Here is a 13,373-nt window from a genome sequence, read left to right on the forward strand (position 1 = left end):
AGTGTCCCCTGGTCTCCCAGCTGTGTGCGTCACTCTTTAGTGTCCCCTGGTCTCCAGCTGTGTGCGTCACTCTTTAGTGTCCCCTGGTCTCCCAGCTGAGTGCGTCACTCTTTAGTGTCCCCTGGTCTCCAGCTGTGTGCGTCACTCTTTAGTGTCCCCTGGTCTCCAGCTGTGTGCGTCACTCTTTAGTGTCCCCTGGTCTCCCAGCTGCGTGCGTCACTCTTTAGTGTCCCCTGGTGTCCAGCTGTGTGCGTCACTCTTTAGTGTCCCCTGGTCTCCAGCTGTGTGCGTCACTCTTTAGTGTCCCCTGGTCTCCCAGCTGAGTGCGTCACTCTTTAGTGTCCCCTGGTGTCCAGCTGTGTGCGTCACTCTTTAGTGTCCCCTGGTCTCCCAGCTGAGTGCGTCACTCTTTAGTGTCCCCTGGTCTCCCAGCTGTGTGCGTCACTCTTTAGTGTCCCCTGGTTTCCCAGCTGTGTGCGTCACTCTGTAGTGTCCCCTGGTCTCCCAGCTGTGTGCGTCACTCTTTAGTGTCCCCTGGTCTCCAGCTGTGTGCGTCACTCTTTAGTGTCCCCTGGTCTCCCAGCTGAGTGCGTCACTCTTTAGTGTCCCCTGGTCTCCAGCTGTGTGCGTCACTCTTTAGTGTCCCCTGGTCTCCCAGCTGAGTGCGTCACTCTTTAGTGTCCCCTGGTGTCCAGCTGTGTGCGTCACTCTTTAGTGTCCCCTGGTCTCCCAGCTGAGTGCGTCACTCTTTAGTGTCCCCTGGTGTCCAGCTGTGTGCGTCACTCTTTAGTGTCCCCTGGTCTCCCAGCTGAGTGCGTCACTCTTTAGTGTCCCCTGGTCTCCCAGCTGTGTGCGTCACTCTGTAGTGTCCCCTGGTCTCCCAGCTGTGTGCGTCACTCTGTAGTGTCCCCTGGTCTCCCAGCTGTGTGCGTCACTCTTTAGTGTCCCCTGGTCTCCAGCTGTGTGCGTCACTCTTTAGTGTCCCCTGGTCTCCCAGCTGAGTGCGTCACTCTTTAGTGTCCCCTGGTCTCCAGCTATGTGCGTCACTCTTTAGTGTCCCCTGGTCTCCAGCTGTGTGCGTCACTCTTTAGTGTCCCCTGGTCTCCCAGCTGAGTGCGTCACTCTTTAGTGTCCCCTGGTGTCCAGCTGTGTGCGTCACTCTTTAGTGTCCCCTGGTCTCCAGCTGTGTGCGTCACTCTTTAGTGTCCCCTGGTCTCCCAGCTGAGTGCGTCACTCTTTAGTGTCCCCTGGTGTCCAGCTGTGTGCGTCACTCTTTAGTGTCCCCTGGTATCCCAGCTGAGTGCGTCACTCTTTAGTGTCCCCTGGTCTCCCAGCTGTGTGCGTCACTCTTTAGTGTCCCCTGGTCTCCCAGCTGTGTGCGTCACTCTGTAGTGTCCCCTGGTCTCCCAGCTGTGTGCGTCACTCTTTAGTGTCCCCTGGTCTCCAGCTGTGTGCGTCACTCTTTAGTGTCCCCTGGTCTCCCAGCTGAGTGCGTCACTCTTTAGTGTCCCCTGGTCTCCAGCTGTGTGCGTCACTCTTTAGTGTCCCCTGGTCTCCAGCTGTGTGCGTCACTCTTTAGTGTCCCCTGGTCTCCCAGCTGAGTGCGTCACTCTTTAGTGTCCCCTGGTGTCCAGCTGTGTGCGTCACTCTTTAGTGTCCCCTGGTCTCCCAGCTGAGTGCGTCACTCTTTAGTGTCCCCTGGTGTCCAGCTGTGTGCGTCACTCTTTAGTGTCCCCTGGTCTCCCAGCTGAGTGCGTCACTCTTTAGTGTCCCCTGGTGTCCAGCTGTGTGCGTCACTCTTTAGTGTCCCCTGGTCTCCCAGCTGAGTGCGTCACTCTTTAGTGTCCCCTGGTGTCCAGCTGTGTGCGTCACTCTTTAGTGTCCCCTGGTCTCCCAGCTGAGTGCGTCACTCTTTAGTGTCCCCTGGTGTCCAGCTGTGTGCGTCACTCTTTAGTGTCCCCTGGTCTCCCAGCTGAGTGCGTCACTCTTTAGTGTCCCCTGGTGTCCAGCTGTGTGCGTCACTCTTTAGTGTCCCCTGGTCTCCCAGCTGAGTGCGTCACTCTTTAGTGTCCCCTGGTGTCCAGCTGTGTGCGTCACTCTTTAGTGTCCCCTGGTCTCCCAGCTGAGTGCGTCACTCTTTAGTGTCCCCTGGTGTCCAGCTGTGTGCGTCACTCTTTAGTGTCCCCTGGTCTCCCAGCTGTGTGCGTCACTCTTTAGTGTCCCCTGGTCTCCCAGCTGTGTGCGTCACTCTGTAGTGTCCCCTGGTCTCCCAGCTGTGTGCGTCACTCTTTAGTGTCCCCTGGTCTCCAGCTGTGTGCGTCACTCTTTAGTGTCCCCTGGTCTCCCAGCTGAGTGCGTCACTCTTTAGTGTCCCCTGGTCTCCAGCTGTGTGCGTCACTCTTTAGTGTCCCCTGGTCTCCAGCTGTGTGCGTCACTCTTTAGTGTCCCCTGGTTTCCCAGCTGAGTGCGTCACTCTTTAGTGTCCAGCTGTGTGCGTCACTCTTTAGTGTCCCCTGGTCTCCCAGCTGAGTGCGTCACTCTTTAGTGTCCCCTGGTGTCCAGCTGTGTGCGTCACTCTTTAGTGTCCCCTGGTCTCCCAGCTGAGTGCGTCACTCTTTAGTGTCCCCTGGTGTCCAGCTGTGTGCGTCACTCTTTAGTGTCCCCTGGTCTCCCAGCTGAGTGCGTCACTCTTTAGTGTCCCCTGGTGTCCAGCTGTGTGCGTCACTCTTTAGTGTCCCCTGGTTTCCCAGCTGAGTGCGTCACTCTTTAGTGTCCCCTGGTGTCCAGCTGTGTGCGTCACTCTTTAGTGTCCCCTGGTCTCCCAGCTGAGTGCGTCACTCTTTAGTGTCCCCTGGTCTCCCAGCTGAGTGCGTCACTCTTTAGTGTCCCCTGGTGTCCAGCTGTGTGCGTCACTCTTTAGTGTCCCCTGGTCTCCCAGCTGAGTGCGTCACTCTGTAGTGTCCCCTGGTGTCCAGCTGTGTGCGTCACTCTTTAGTGTCCCCTGGTCTCCCAGCTGAGTGCGTCACTCTTTAGTGTCCCCTGGTGTCCAGCTGTGTGCGTCACTCTTTAGTGTCCCCTGGTCTCCCAGCTGAGTGCGTCACTCTTTAGTGTCCCCTGGTGTCCAGCTGTGTGCGTCACTCTTTAGTGTCCCCTGGTCTCCCAGCTGAGTGCGTCACTCTTTAGTGTCCCCTGGTCTCCCAGCTGTGTGCGTCACTCTTTAGTGTCCCCTGGTCTCCCAGCTGTGTGCGTCACTCTTTAGTGTCCCCTGGTCTCCCAGCTGTGTGCGTCACTCTTTAGTGTCCCCTGGTCTCCAGCTGTGTGCGTCACTCTTTAGTGTCCCCTGGTCTCCCAGCTGAGTGCGTCACTCTTTAGTGTCCCCTGGTCTCCAGCTGTGTGCGTCACTCTTTAGTGTCCCCTGGTCTCCAGCTGTGTGCGTCACTCTTTAGTGTCCCCTGGTCTCCCAGCTGAGTGCGTCACTCTTTAGTGTCCCCTGGTGTCCAGCTGTGTGCGTCACTCTTTAGTGTCCCCTGGTCTCCAGCTGTGTGCGTCACTCTTTAGTGTCCCCTGGTCTCCCAGCTGAGTGCGTCACTCTTTAGTGTCCCCTGGTGTCCAGCTGTGTGCGTCACTCTTTAGTGTCCCCTGGTCTCCCAGCTGAGTGCGTCACTCTTTAGTGTCCCCTGGTCTCCCAGCTGTGTGCGTCACTCTTTAGTGTCCCCTGGTCTCCCAGCTGTGTGCGTCACTCTGTAGTGTCCCTTGGTCTCCCAGCTGTGTGCGTCACTCTTTAGTGTCCCCTGGTGTCCAGCTGTGTGCGTCACTCTTTAGTGTCCCCTGGTCTCCCAGCTGAGTGCGTCACTCTTTAGTGTCCCCTGGTCTCCAGCTGTGTGCGTCACTCTTTAGTGTCCCCTGGTCTCCAGCTGTGTGCGTCACTCTTTAGTGTCCCCTGGTCTCCCAGCTGAGTGCGTCACTCTTTAGTGTCCCCTGGTGTCCAGCTGTGTGCGTCACTCTTTAGTGTCCCCTGGTCTCCCAGCTGAGTGCGTCACTCTTTAGTGTCCCCTGGTGTCCAGCTGTGTGCGTCACTCTTTAGTGTCCCCTGGTCTCCCAGCTGAGTGCGTCACTCTTTAGTGTCCCCTGGTGTCCAGCTGTGTGCGTCACTCTTTAGTGTCCCCTGGTCTCCCAGCTGAGTGCGTCACTCTTTAGTGTCCCCTGGTGTCCAGCTGTGTGCGTCACTCTTTAGTGTCCCCTGGTCTCCCAGCTGAGTGCGTCACTCTTTAGTGTCCCCTGGTGTCCAGCTGTGTGCGTCACTCTTTAGTGTCCCCTGGTCTCCCAGCTGAGTGCGTCACTCTTTAGTGTCCCCTGGTGTCCAGCTGTGTGCGTCACTCTTTAGTGTCCCCTGGTCTCCCAGCTGAGTGCGTCACTCTTTAGTGTCCCCTGGTGTCCAGCTGTGTGCGTCACTCTTTAGTGTCCCCTGGTCTCCCAGCTGTGTGCGTCACTCTTTAGTGTCCCCTGGTCTCCCAGCTGTGTGCGTCACTCTGTAGTGTCCCCTGGTCTCCCAGCTGTGTGCGTCACTCTTTAGTGTCCCCTGGTCTCCAGCTGTGTGCGTCACTCTTTAGTGTCCCCTGGTCTCCCAGCTGAGTGCGTCACTCTTTAGTGTCCCCTGGTCTCCAGCTGTGTGCGTCACTCTTTAGTGTCCCCTGGTCTCCAGCTGTGTGCGTCACTCTTTAGTGTCCCCTGGTTTCCCAGCTGAGTGCGTCACTCTTTAGTGTCCCCTGGTGTCCAGCTGTGTGCGTCACTCTTTAGTGTCCCCTGGTCTCCCAGCTGAGTGCGTCACTCTTTAGTGTCCCCTGGTGTCCAGCTGTGTGCGTCACTCTTTAGTGTCCCCTGGTCTCCCAGCTGAGTGCGTCACTCTTTAGTGTCCCCTGGTGTCCAGCTGTGTGCGTCACTCTTTAGTGTCCCCTGGTCTCCCAGCTGAGTGCGTCACTCTTTAGTGTCCCCTGGTGTCCAGCTGTGTGCGTCACTCTTTAGTGTCCCCTGGTCTCCCAGCTGAGTGCGTCACTCTTTAGTGTCCCCTGGTGTCCAGCTGTGTGCGTCACTCTTTAGTGTCCCCTGGTCTCCCAGCTGAGTGCGTCACTCTTTAGTGTCCCCTGGTGTCCAGCTGTGTGCGTCACTCTTTAGTGTCCCCTGGTCTCCCAGCTGAGTGCGTCACTCTTTAGTGTCCCCTGGTGTCCAGCTGTGTGCGTCACTCTTTAGTGTCCCCTGGTCTCCCAGCTGAGTGCGTCACTCTGTAGTGTCCCCTGGTGTCCAGCTGTGTGCGTCACTCTTTAGTGTCCCCTGGTCTCCCAGCTGAGTGCGTCACTCTTTAGTGTCCCCTGGTCTCCAGCTGTGTGCGTCACTCTTTAGTGTCCCCTGGTCTCCCAGCTGAGTGCGTCACTCTTTAGTGTCCCCTGGTGTCCAGCTGTGTGCGTCACTCTTTAGTGTCCCCTGGTCTCCCAGCTGAGTGCGTCACTCTTTAGTGTCCCCTGGTGTCCAGCTGTGTGCGTCACTCTTTAGTGTCCCCTGGTCTCCCAGCTGAGTGCGTCACTCTTTAGTGTCCCCTGGTGTCCAGCTGTGTGCGTCACTCTTTAGTGTCCCCTGGTCTCCCAGCTGAGTGCGTCACTCTTTAGTGTCCCCTGGTGTCCAGCTGTGTGCGTCACTCTTTAGTGTCCCCTGGTCTCCCAGCTGAGTGCGTCACTCTTTAGTGTCCCCTGGTGTCCAGCTGTGTGCGTCACTCTTTAGTGTCCCCTGGTCTCCCAGCTGAGTGCGTCACTCTTTAGTGTCCCCTGGTGTCCAGCTGTGTGCGTCACTCTTTAGTGTCCCCTGGTCTCCCAGCTGAGTGCGTCACTCTGTAGTGTCCCCTGGTGTCCAGCTGTGTGCGTCACTCTTTAGTGTCCCCTGGTCTCCCAGCTGAGTGCGTCACTCTTTAGTGTCCCCTGGTGTCCAGCTGTGTGCGTCACTCTTTAGTGTCCCCTGGTCTCCCAGCTGAGTGCGTCACTCTTTAGTGTCCCCTGGTGTCCAGCTGTGTGCGTCACTCTTTAGTGTCCCCTGGTCTCCCAGCTGAGTGCGTCACTCTTTAGTGTCCCCTGGTGTCCAGCTGTGTGCGTCACTCTTTAGTGTCCCCTGGTCTCCCAGCTGAGTGCGTCACTCTTTAGTGTCCCCTGGTGTCCAGCTGTGTGCGTCACTCTTTAGTGTCCCCTGGTCTCCCAGCTGAGTGCGTCACTCTTTATCAATCAATCAATCAATGTTTATCTATAACCCAATATCACAAATGTTACATTTGTCTCAGTGGACTTCACAGTTTGTACAGAATATCAGTATGACAATACGACACCCTCTGTCCTCAGACCCTCTGTCCTCGGATCCTCTGTCCTTAGACCCTCTGTCCTTAGACCCTCTGTCCTCAGACCCTCTGTCCTTAGATCCTCTGTCCTCGGATCCTCTGTCCTTAGATCCTCTGTCCTTAGACCTTCTGTCCTTAGACCCTCTGTCCTTAGACCCTCTGTCCTTAGACCCTCACATCGTACAAGGAAAAACTTCCGAAGAAAACCCACAGTTTAAAGGGAAAAATGGGAGAAACCTCAGGGAGAGCAACAGAGGAGGGATCCCTCTCCCAGGACGGACAGACGTGCAATAGATGCCGTGTGTAAATTGAAAAGATAATACATTTGCAACATAGGTAGTCCAAATGTTTGGAAATGCATGTGTGTGTAATAGGAAGATGAATCCACGAGGATATCCATCCAGGACCTATGATCCAGGACCACAGCCACGACTCAAGATCCAGGGCTCGCGATCCAGGACAGAGGAGCGCAGGATCATCCATGACTCCGGATCCCGGCGTATATAGACACCAAAAAGAAAGACATTTGGGGAAGCTGGGTTAATGGGAACATGAGAGTACACAGGTATAGACAGAGAGAAGGAAGAAGTAAGATGTCCCCCGACAAACTAAGCCTATATCAGCAAAACTAGGGGCTGGATCTAATCAGCCCTAACTATAAGCTTTATCAAAAAGGAAGGTCTTAAGCGCACTCTTAAAAACGGATAGGGTGTCTGCCGCCCGAACACAAACTGGAAGCTGATTCCACAAATGTGGAGCTTGATAAGAAAAGGCTCTGGCTCCCATTGTACTTTTAGAGACTCTAGGAACAACCAACAACCCTGCATTCTTGGAACGCAATGCCCTAGTAGGACAGTAGGGTATAATGAGTTATTTAAGGTAAGATGGCGCCTGCCCATTAAGGGCTTTGTAGGCGAGAAGAAGAATTTTAAATTCTATCCTGTGTTCTATAGGGAGCCAGTGTAAGGCAGCCAGAACAGGAGTAATGTGGTCCCTTTTCCTAACTCTGGTTAGTACACGAGCTGCAGCATTTTGAATCAGCTGAAGCGACTTGACTGACTTCTTGGTACACCCTGATAATAAAGAGTTACAATAATCCAGCCTTGAAGTAACAAATGCATGGACTAGTTTCTCTTCATCGTTTTGAGGCAAGATATGCCTGATTTTTGCAATGTTACGTAGATGGAAGTAGGCGGTCCTTGAAATTGATTTTATGTGGGCGTTAAAGGATAAATCCTGATCAAATATAACACCAAGATTCCTTACAGTCTCACTGGAGGCCAAATTAATGCCATCCATAGTTAGTATAGATAATTTGTTTCGTAGATTCTTCGGGCCGAGTACAATAACTTCAGTTTTGGTCGTGTTTAACATCAAAAAGTTTAAGGTCATCCACGTTTTTAAGTCCTTGAGGCAGTCTTGAATTTTATTTAGATGATTAATTTCATCAGGCTTGATTGATAAATATAGTTGAGTATCATCCGCATAACAATGAAAATGTACAGAGTGATTCCTTATAATATTGCCTAACGGAAGCATATATAATGTGAACAAAATAGGTCCGAGCACTGAGCCCTGTGGCACTCCATGGATAACTTTGGTTTGCGTGGAAGATTCATCATTGACACGTACAAACTGAGAGCGTTCAGATAGATAGGACCTAAACCAGCCTAAAGCAGTTCCCTGTATGCCAACTAAGTGCTCTAGTCTTTGCAATAAGATATCATGGTCGATAGTATCAAATGCAGCACTGAGATCGAGCAAAACAAGAATAGAGACACATCCCTTGTCAGAGGCTATTAGAATGTCATTTGTGACTTTAACCAGAGCTGTCTCTGTGCTATGATGTGTTCTAAAGCCAGACTGAAAAGCTTCAAATAAATCATTGTTTTTTAAGTAATCAGCTGTTTAGCTTTCTCAAGAATTTTTGAGAGCAACGGAAGATTAGAAATAGGTCTATAGTTGGCTAAAACCTCTGGATCGAGGTTGTGCTTTTTAAGAAGCGGTTTTATCACTGCTACTTTGAATGATTGTGGAACATAGCCTGATAATAAAGACATATTCATAATATTTAATAAATAAGTGCTAATTAATGGAAAAACTTCCTTCAACAGCTTAGTTGGAATTGGGTCTAACATGCACGTTGATGGTTTAGAAGAGAGAATCATTGAATTTAATTGTTCAAGGTTTATGGCTGAAAAGCATTCTAGTTTACTATCTAGTGTAATATTAGAACTTACGTGTCCGGGAGCTGTTGATAACACTATACTGGTCAAAGGCAAGAGGTCATTCATTTTGTTTCTAAGAGTAACAATTTTATCGTTAAAAAAGCACATAAAATCATTACTACTGAGTGCTATGGGAATAGAAGGCTCAATCGAGCTGTGGCTCTCTGTCAGCCTGGCTACAGTGCTGAAAAGAAATCTTGCATTATTCTTATTCTCATCTATTAATGAAGAGAATGCTGCTCTCGCTTTACGCAGTGCTTTTCTTTAGTGTCCCCTGGTTTCCGTTGTGTTTTGAACTTCTGCTTCTCCATGTTTCCTCAAGACATTCTAAAAATGTTGACTTAATATTGAAATTCTAAAAATAAAATAAAAAATCTGAAAATGTTCTGAAAATCCCCCCAAAACATGTTGGGATATAATCTCTGTATGTTTCCTCGCCCCGGTGCACGGAGGCTTCTGTAATGAACAAGATTAAATGTGGACGTTTTTTTCTCCCCTGCAGCTCCCTCCGTCCCACCCGAGGAGGAGGCGGAGCTAGTGAAGGAGGCGGAGCTTGTTGCAGTGACACGTCAGCTGGTGGCAGAGCGTTTCTCAGGTAACCCCGCCTACCAGCTGCTGAAGGCGCGCTTCCTGTCCTGCTTCACTGTGCCCGCCCTCCTCGCCAGCCTGCAGCCAATCAGAAAGAAGACTGTGCCAGAGGAGGAGGAGGAAGAAGAGGAGGAGGAAGAGGAGGTAGAGGAGGTGTTGAAGAGGATTAAAGGAAGAAAGAGGAGAGGAAGGGTGAGTCTCTGAAACCACCGTGTACAATCGTTAGAGAGAGGGATCAAAGGGCATGGGAAAATATCACCGACGCAAATTAGTTTTAACGACGTTATAGGCCTAAAGTAAAGCTAACCGAGCTCAAATATAAACTAGCTAAAAGATAACCAGGCTAAAAGCTAACCGAGCTAAAAGCTAACCGAGCTAAAAGATAACCGAGCTAAAAGATAACCGAGCTAAAAGATACTCTATCTCAATCAATCAATCAATCAATCAATCAATCAATGTTTATCTATAACCCAATATCACAAATGTTACATTTGTCTCAGTGGACTTCACAGTTTGTACAGAATATCAGTATGACAATACGACACCCTCTGTCCTTAGACCCTCTGTCCTTAGACCCTCTGTCCTCAGACACTCTGTCCTTAGACCCTCTGTCCTTAGACCCTCTGTCCTTAGACCCTCTGTCCTCAGACCCTCTGTCCTCAGACCCTCTGTCCTCAGACCCTCTGTCCTCAGACCCTCTGTCCTCAGACCCTCTGTCCTTAGACCCTCTGTCCTCAGACCCTCTGTCCTCAGACCCTCTGTCCTTAGACCCTCTGTCCTTAGACCCTCTGTCCTTAGACCCTCTGTTCTTAGACCCTTTGTCCTCAGACCCTCTGTCCTTAGACCCTCTGTCCTCAGACCCTCTGTCCTCAGACTCTCTGTCCTTAGACCCTCTGTCCTTAGACCCTCTGTTCTTAGACCCTTTGTCCTCAGACCCTCTGTCCTCAGACCCTCTGTCCTTAGACCCTCTGTCCTCAGACCCTCTGTCCTTAGACCCTCTGTCCTCAGACCCTCTGTCCTCAGACCCTCTGTCCTTAGACCCTCTGTCCTTAGACCCTCTGTCCTTAGACCCTCTGTCCTTAGACCCTCTGTCCTCAGACCCTCTGTCCTTAGACCCTCTGTCCTCAGACCCTCTGTCCTTAGACCCTCTGTCCTCAGACCCTCTGTCCTTAGACCCTCTGTCCTCAGACCCTCTGTCCTTAGACCCTCTGTCCTCAGACCCTCTGTCCTTAGACCCTCACATCGTACAAGGAAACACTTCCAGAGAAACCCCACAGTTAATAATAATAATAATAATAATTTCAATTTATATAGCGCCTTTCACGAAACCCAAGGACGCTTTACAATGGGAAGTAACAAAACAAAAAGTAAAAATAAAGAGACATAGGCTGAAGAAAACAAAAACAGGAACAGGTTGCTGAGTACTGTATATTAGTTGAGGCCAAAGGCCTGAGTGAACAGATGGTGTTTGAGGTGTTTTTTGAAGGTGTCCAGATTGTCTGCATTCCTGATTGCACAGGGGAGAGAATTCCAGAGGGTGGGGGCTGCGACACTGAAGGCTCTGTTGCCAAATGTTTTCAGCTTGGAGCGCTGGATGGAGAGCAGCCCTTTGTCAGAGGACCGCAGGTGACGAGAGGGGGTGTAGGGCTGAAGGAGGTCAGAGATGTATGGAGGGGCTAGGGAGTGGAGAGATTTGTAAGTTAGCAGGAGGAGTTTGTACTGGATGCGTGACTTGACCGGGAGCCAGTGAAGGTGGATGAGGGTAGGGGTGATGTGTTGCCAGGGCTTAGTGTGGGTGAGGAGCCTGGCTGCAGAGTTCTGGACGTACTGGAGCTTGTCCAGGGCTTTGCTGGTGACCCCGAACAGAACTCCATTGCAGTAGTCCAGACGAGAAGAGATGAAGGTATGAATTAATGTTTCTGCAACGGGGTCGGGGAGAGAGGGCCGGAGTCTGGAGATGTTTCGTAGGTGAAAGAAAGCAGTTTTGACAGTAGATCTGATGTGGGAGTTGAAGGTGAGGCTGGAGTCCAGAGTGACGCCCAGGCTGCGAACCTCAGGGGAAGGGTGGATGGAGCCGCCATCGATGGTGAGGAGCAGATCTCCAACCTTCCGGAGCAGTGTTTTTGGGGCCACAACCATGAGCTCTGTTTTGTTATTGTTGAGTTTAAGTAGATTTTTTGACATCCAGGCTTGGATGTCGCGGAGGCAGTTGACAAGTGACAGTGGGGGTAGCTGGGATGATGGATTGGTACTGATGTAGAGTTGGGTGTCGTCGGCATAGGAGTGGAAGTTGAGACCATGTCGGCGGATGATTTCACCGAGGGGGAGCATGTAGATGTTGAATAGAAGGGGGCCGAGCACTGAACCTTGCGGCACACCTTGGTTGACAGGGGCTGGGGGAGAGCTGGATTTTCCGATGGTCACAAACTGTTGCCTGTTGGAGAGGTAGGAATGGAACCAGGAGAGGGCTGTACCAGAGAGGCCCCAGTTGAAAGGGAACATGGGAGAAACCTCAGGGAGAGCAACAGAGGAGGGATCCCTCTCCCAGGACGGACAGACGTTCAATAGATGCCGTGTGTAAATCCAAGAGATAATACATTTTACAGCATATAGACCGAATGTTAGGAAAGACCGAATGTTAGGAAATGCATGTGTCTGTAATAAGAAGATGAATCCACGAGGATGTCATCAATCCTGTGGAAGCCATCAGGGAAGCAGCATGATGAGAGTCAGGCAGGACCGCAGAGACAGGTTCAGCCACGACTCGAAGTCCAGGACTCAGATCCAGTGCTCAGGATAGAGGATCCAGGACTCAGGACCACAGCAACAGGATCAGCCACGACTCAAAGTCCCGGCGTAGATATAGACACCAAAAATAAATTTGGGGGAGGCTGGGTTATTGGGAACATGAGAGTACACAGGTACAGACAGACAGAAGGAAGAAGTAAGGTGTCCCCCGACAGTCTAAGCCTATGGCAGCTTAACTAACGTGTCTACGTACATGCACTCCCTTAGGATAGGTTGAGGCTAAAAGCTAACCGAACTAAAAGCTAACCAGGCTAAAAGATAACCAGGCTAAAAGATAACCTAGCTAAAAGCTAACCAGGCTAAAAGCTAACCAGGCTAAAAGCTAACCAGGCTAAAAGCTAACCTAGCTAAAAGCTAACCAGGCTAAAAGATAACCAGGCTAAAAGATAACCGAGCTAAAAGATAACCGTGCTAAAAGCTAACCTAGCTAAAAGCTAACCAGGCTAAAAGATAACCAGGCTAAAAGATAACCGAGCTAAAAGATAACCGTGCTAAAAGCTAACCAGGCTAAAAGCTAACCTAGCTAAAAGCTAACCGGGCTAAAAGCTAACCAGGCTAAAAGCTAACCTAGCTAAAAGCTAACCAGGCTAAAAGCTAACCAGGCTAAAAGCTAACCTAGCTAAAAGCTAACCAGGCTAAAAGCTAACCAGGCTAAAAGCTAACCTAGCTAAAAGCTAACCAGGCTAAAAGCTGATTTATTCCCTGTATTCACACTGTGTATTCCTGTTTGTTCCCGCAGAGATCTGTCCTGCTGGGAGACGGGCCTGGAGCTCCAGCCAATCACTTCTCAGGGATCCAGACCAATCCAGACCTTCAGGACACTGTCCACTGAGACCTCACAGATAAAGTGTCCTCACAGGACTCTGTCCTCTGAGACCTCACAGATAAAGTGTCCTCGCAGGACTCTGTCCACTGAGACCTCACAGGACTCCGCTGAAGAGGTCACTGAGAATGTTCAGAAAATAAACAAGTTGGCAGTTTTATATTTTAATGTTTTTAGTGGAGAAACTTCCCAAACGAAACCGTTTGCAGCTCTGTGGTGTGTTCAGGAACATCAGGAAAACACGTGAAAATTGTGTGTTCAGGAACATCAGAAAAAAACGTGAAAAATGCACCGTCTGTGGTGTTTGTTTTTTTGTTGTTCAAGTTTTATACAGTTTTCTGTAAAATAAAAGTTATATTGAGAAGATTGTTCTGTAATAAAGACGTTTATGTGAAATAAAGTTGTCTGTTTGTCTGAGACCTGGACATGAGTGTCATGGTTTGTGGGGACATGGTGGTTTGTAGGAACATGGTTAGTGAGGGCATGGTTTGTGGGGACATGGTGGTTTGTGGGGACATGCTGGTTTATGGGGACATGGTTTGTGGTTTGTGGG

General features: G+C 51.0%; 1 protein-coding gene across 1 annotated transcript in view; it reads left to right on the forward strand.

Annotated features, from left to right (window-relative positions):
- Nucleotides 1–13,239, forward strand: part of LOC117560967 (MAGE-like protein 2) — a 33,813-nt gene extending 20,574 nt beyond the window's left edge. Inside the window, exons 3-4 of the mRNA XM_034238125.1 lie at nt 9,104–9,381; nt 12,737–13,239. Of these exons, the coding sequence (XP_034094016.1) occupies nt 9,104–9,200 (97 nt within the window). The 3' untranslated portion in view covers nt 9,201–9,381; nt 12,737–13,239. The remainder of the gene's footprint in view (nt 1–9,103; nt 9,382–12,736) is intronic.
- Nucleotides 13,240–13,373: the final 134 nt, after the last annotated feature.

This window comes from Gymnodraco acuticeps, unplaced genomic scaffold, assembly GCF_902827175.1.
Source record: "Gymnodraco acuticeps unplaced genomic scaffold, fGymAcu1.1, whole genome shotgun sequence".
Lineage (NCBI taxonomy): Eukaryota > Metazoa > Chordata > Actinopteri > Perciformes > Bathydraconidae > Gymnodraco > Gymnodraco acuticeps.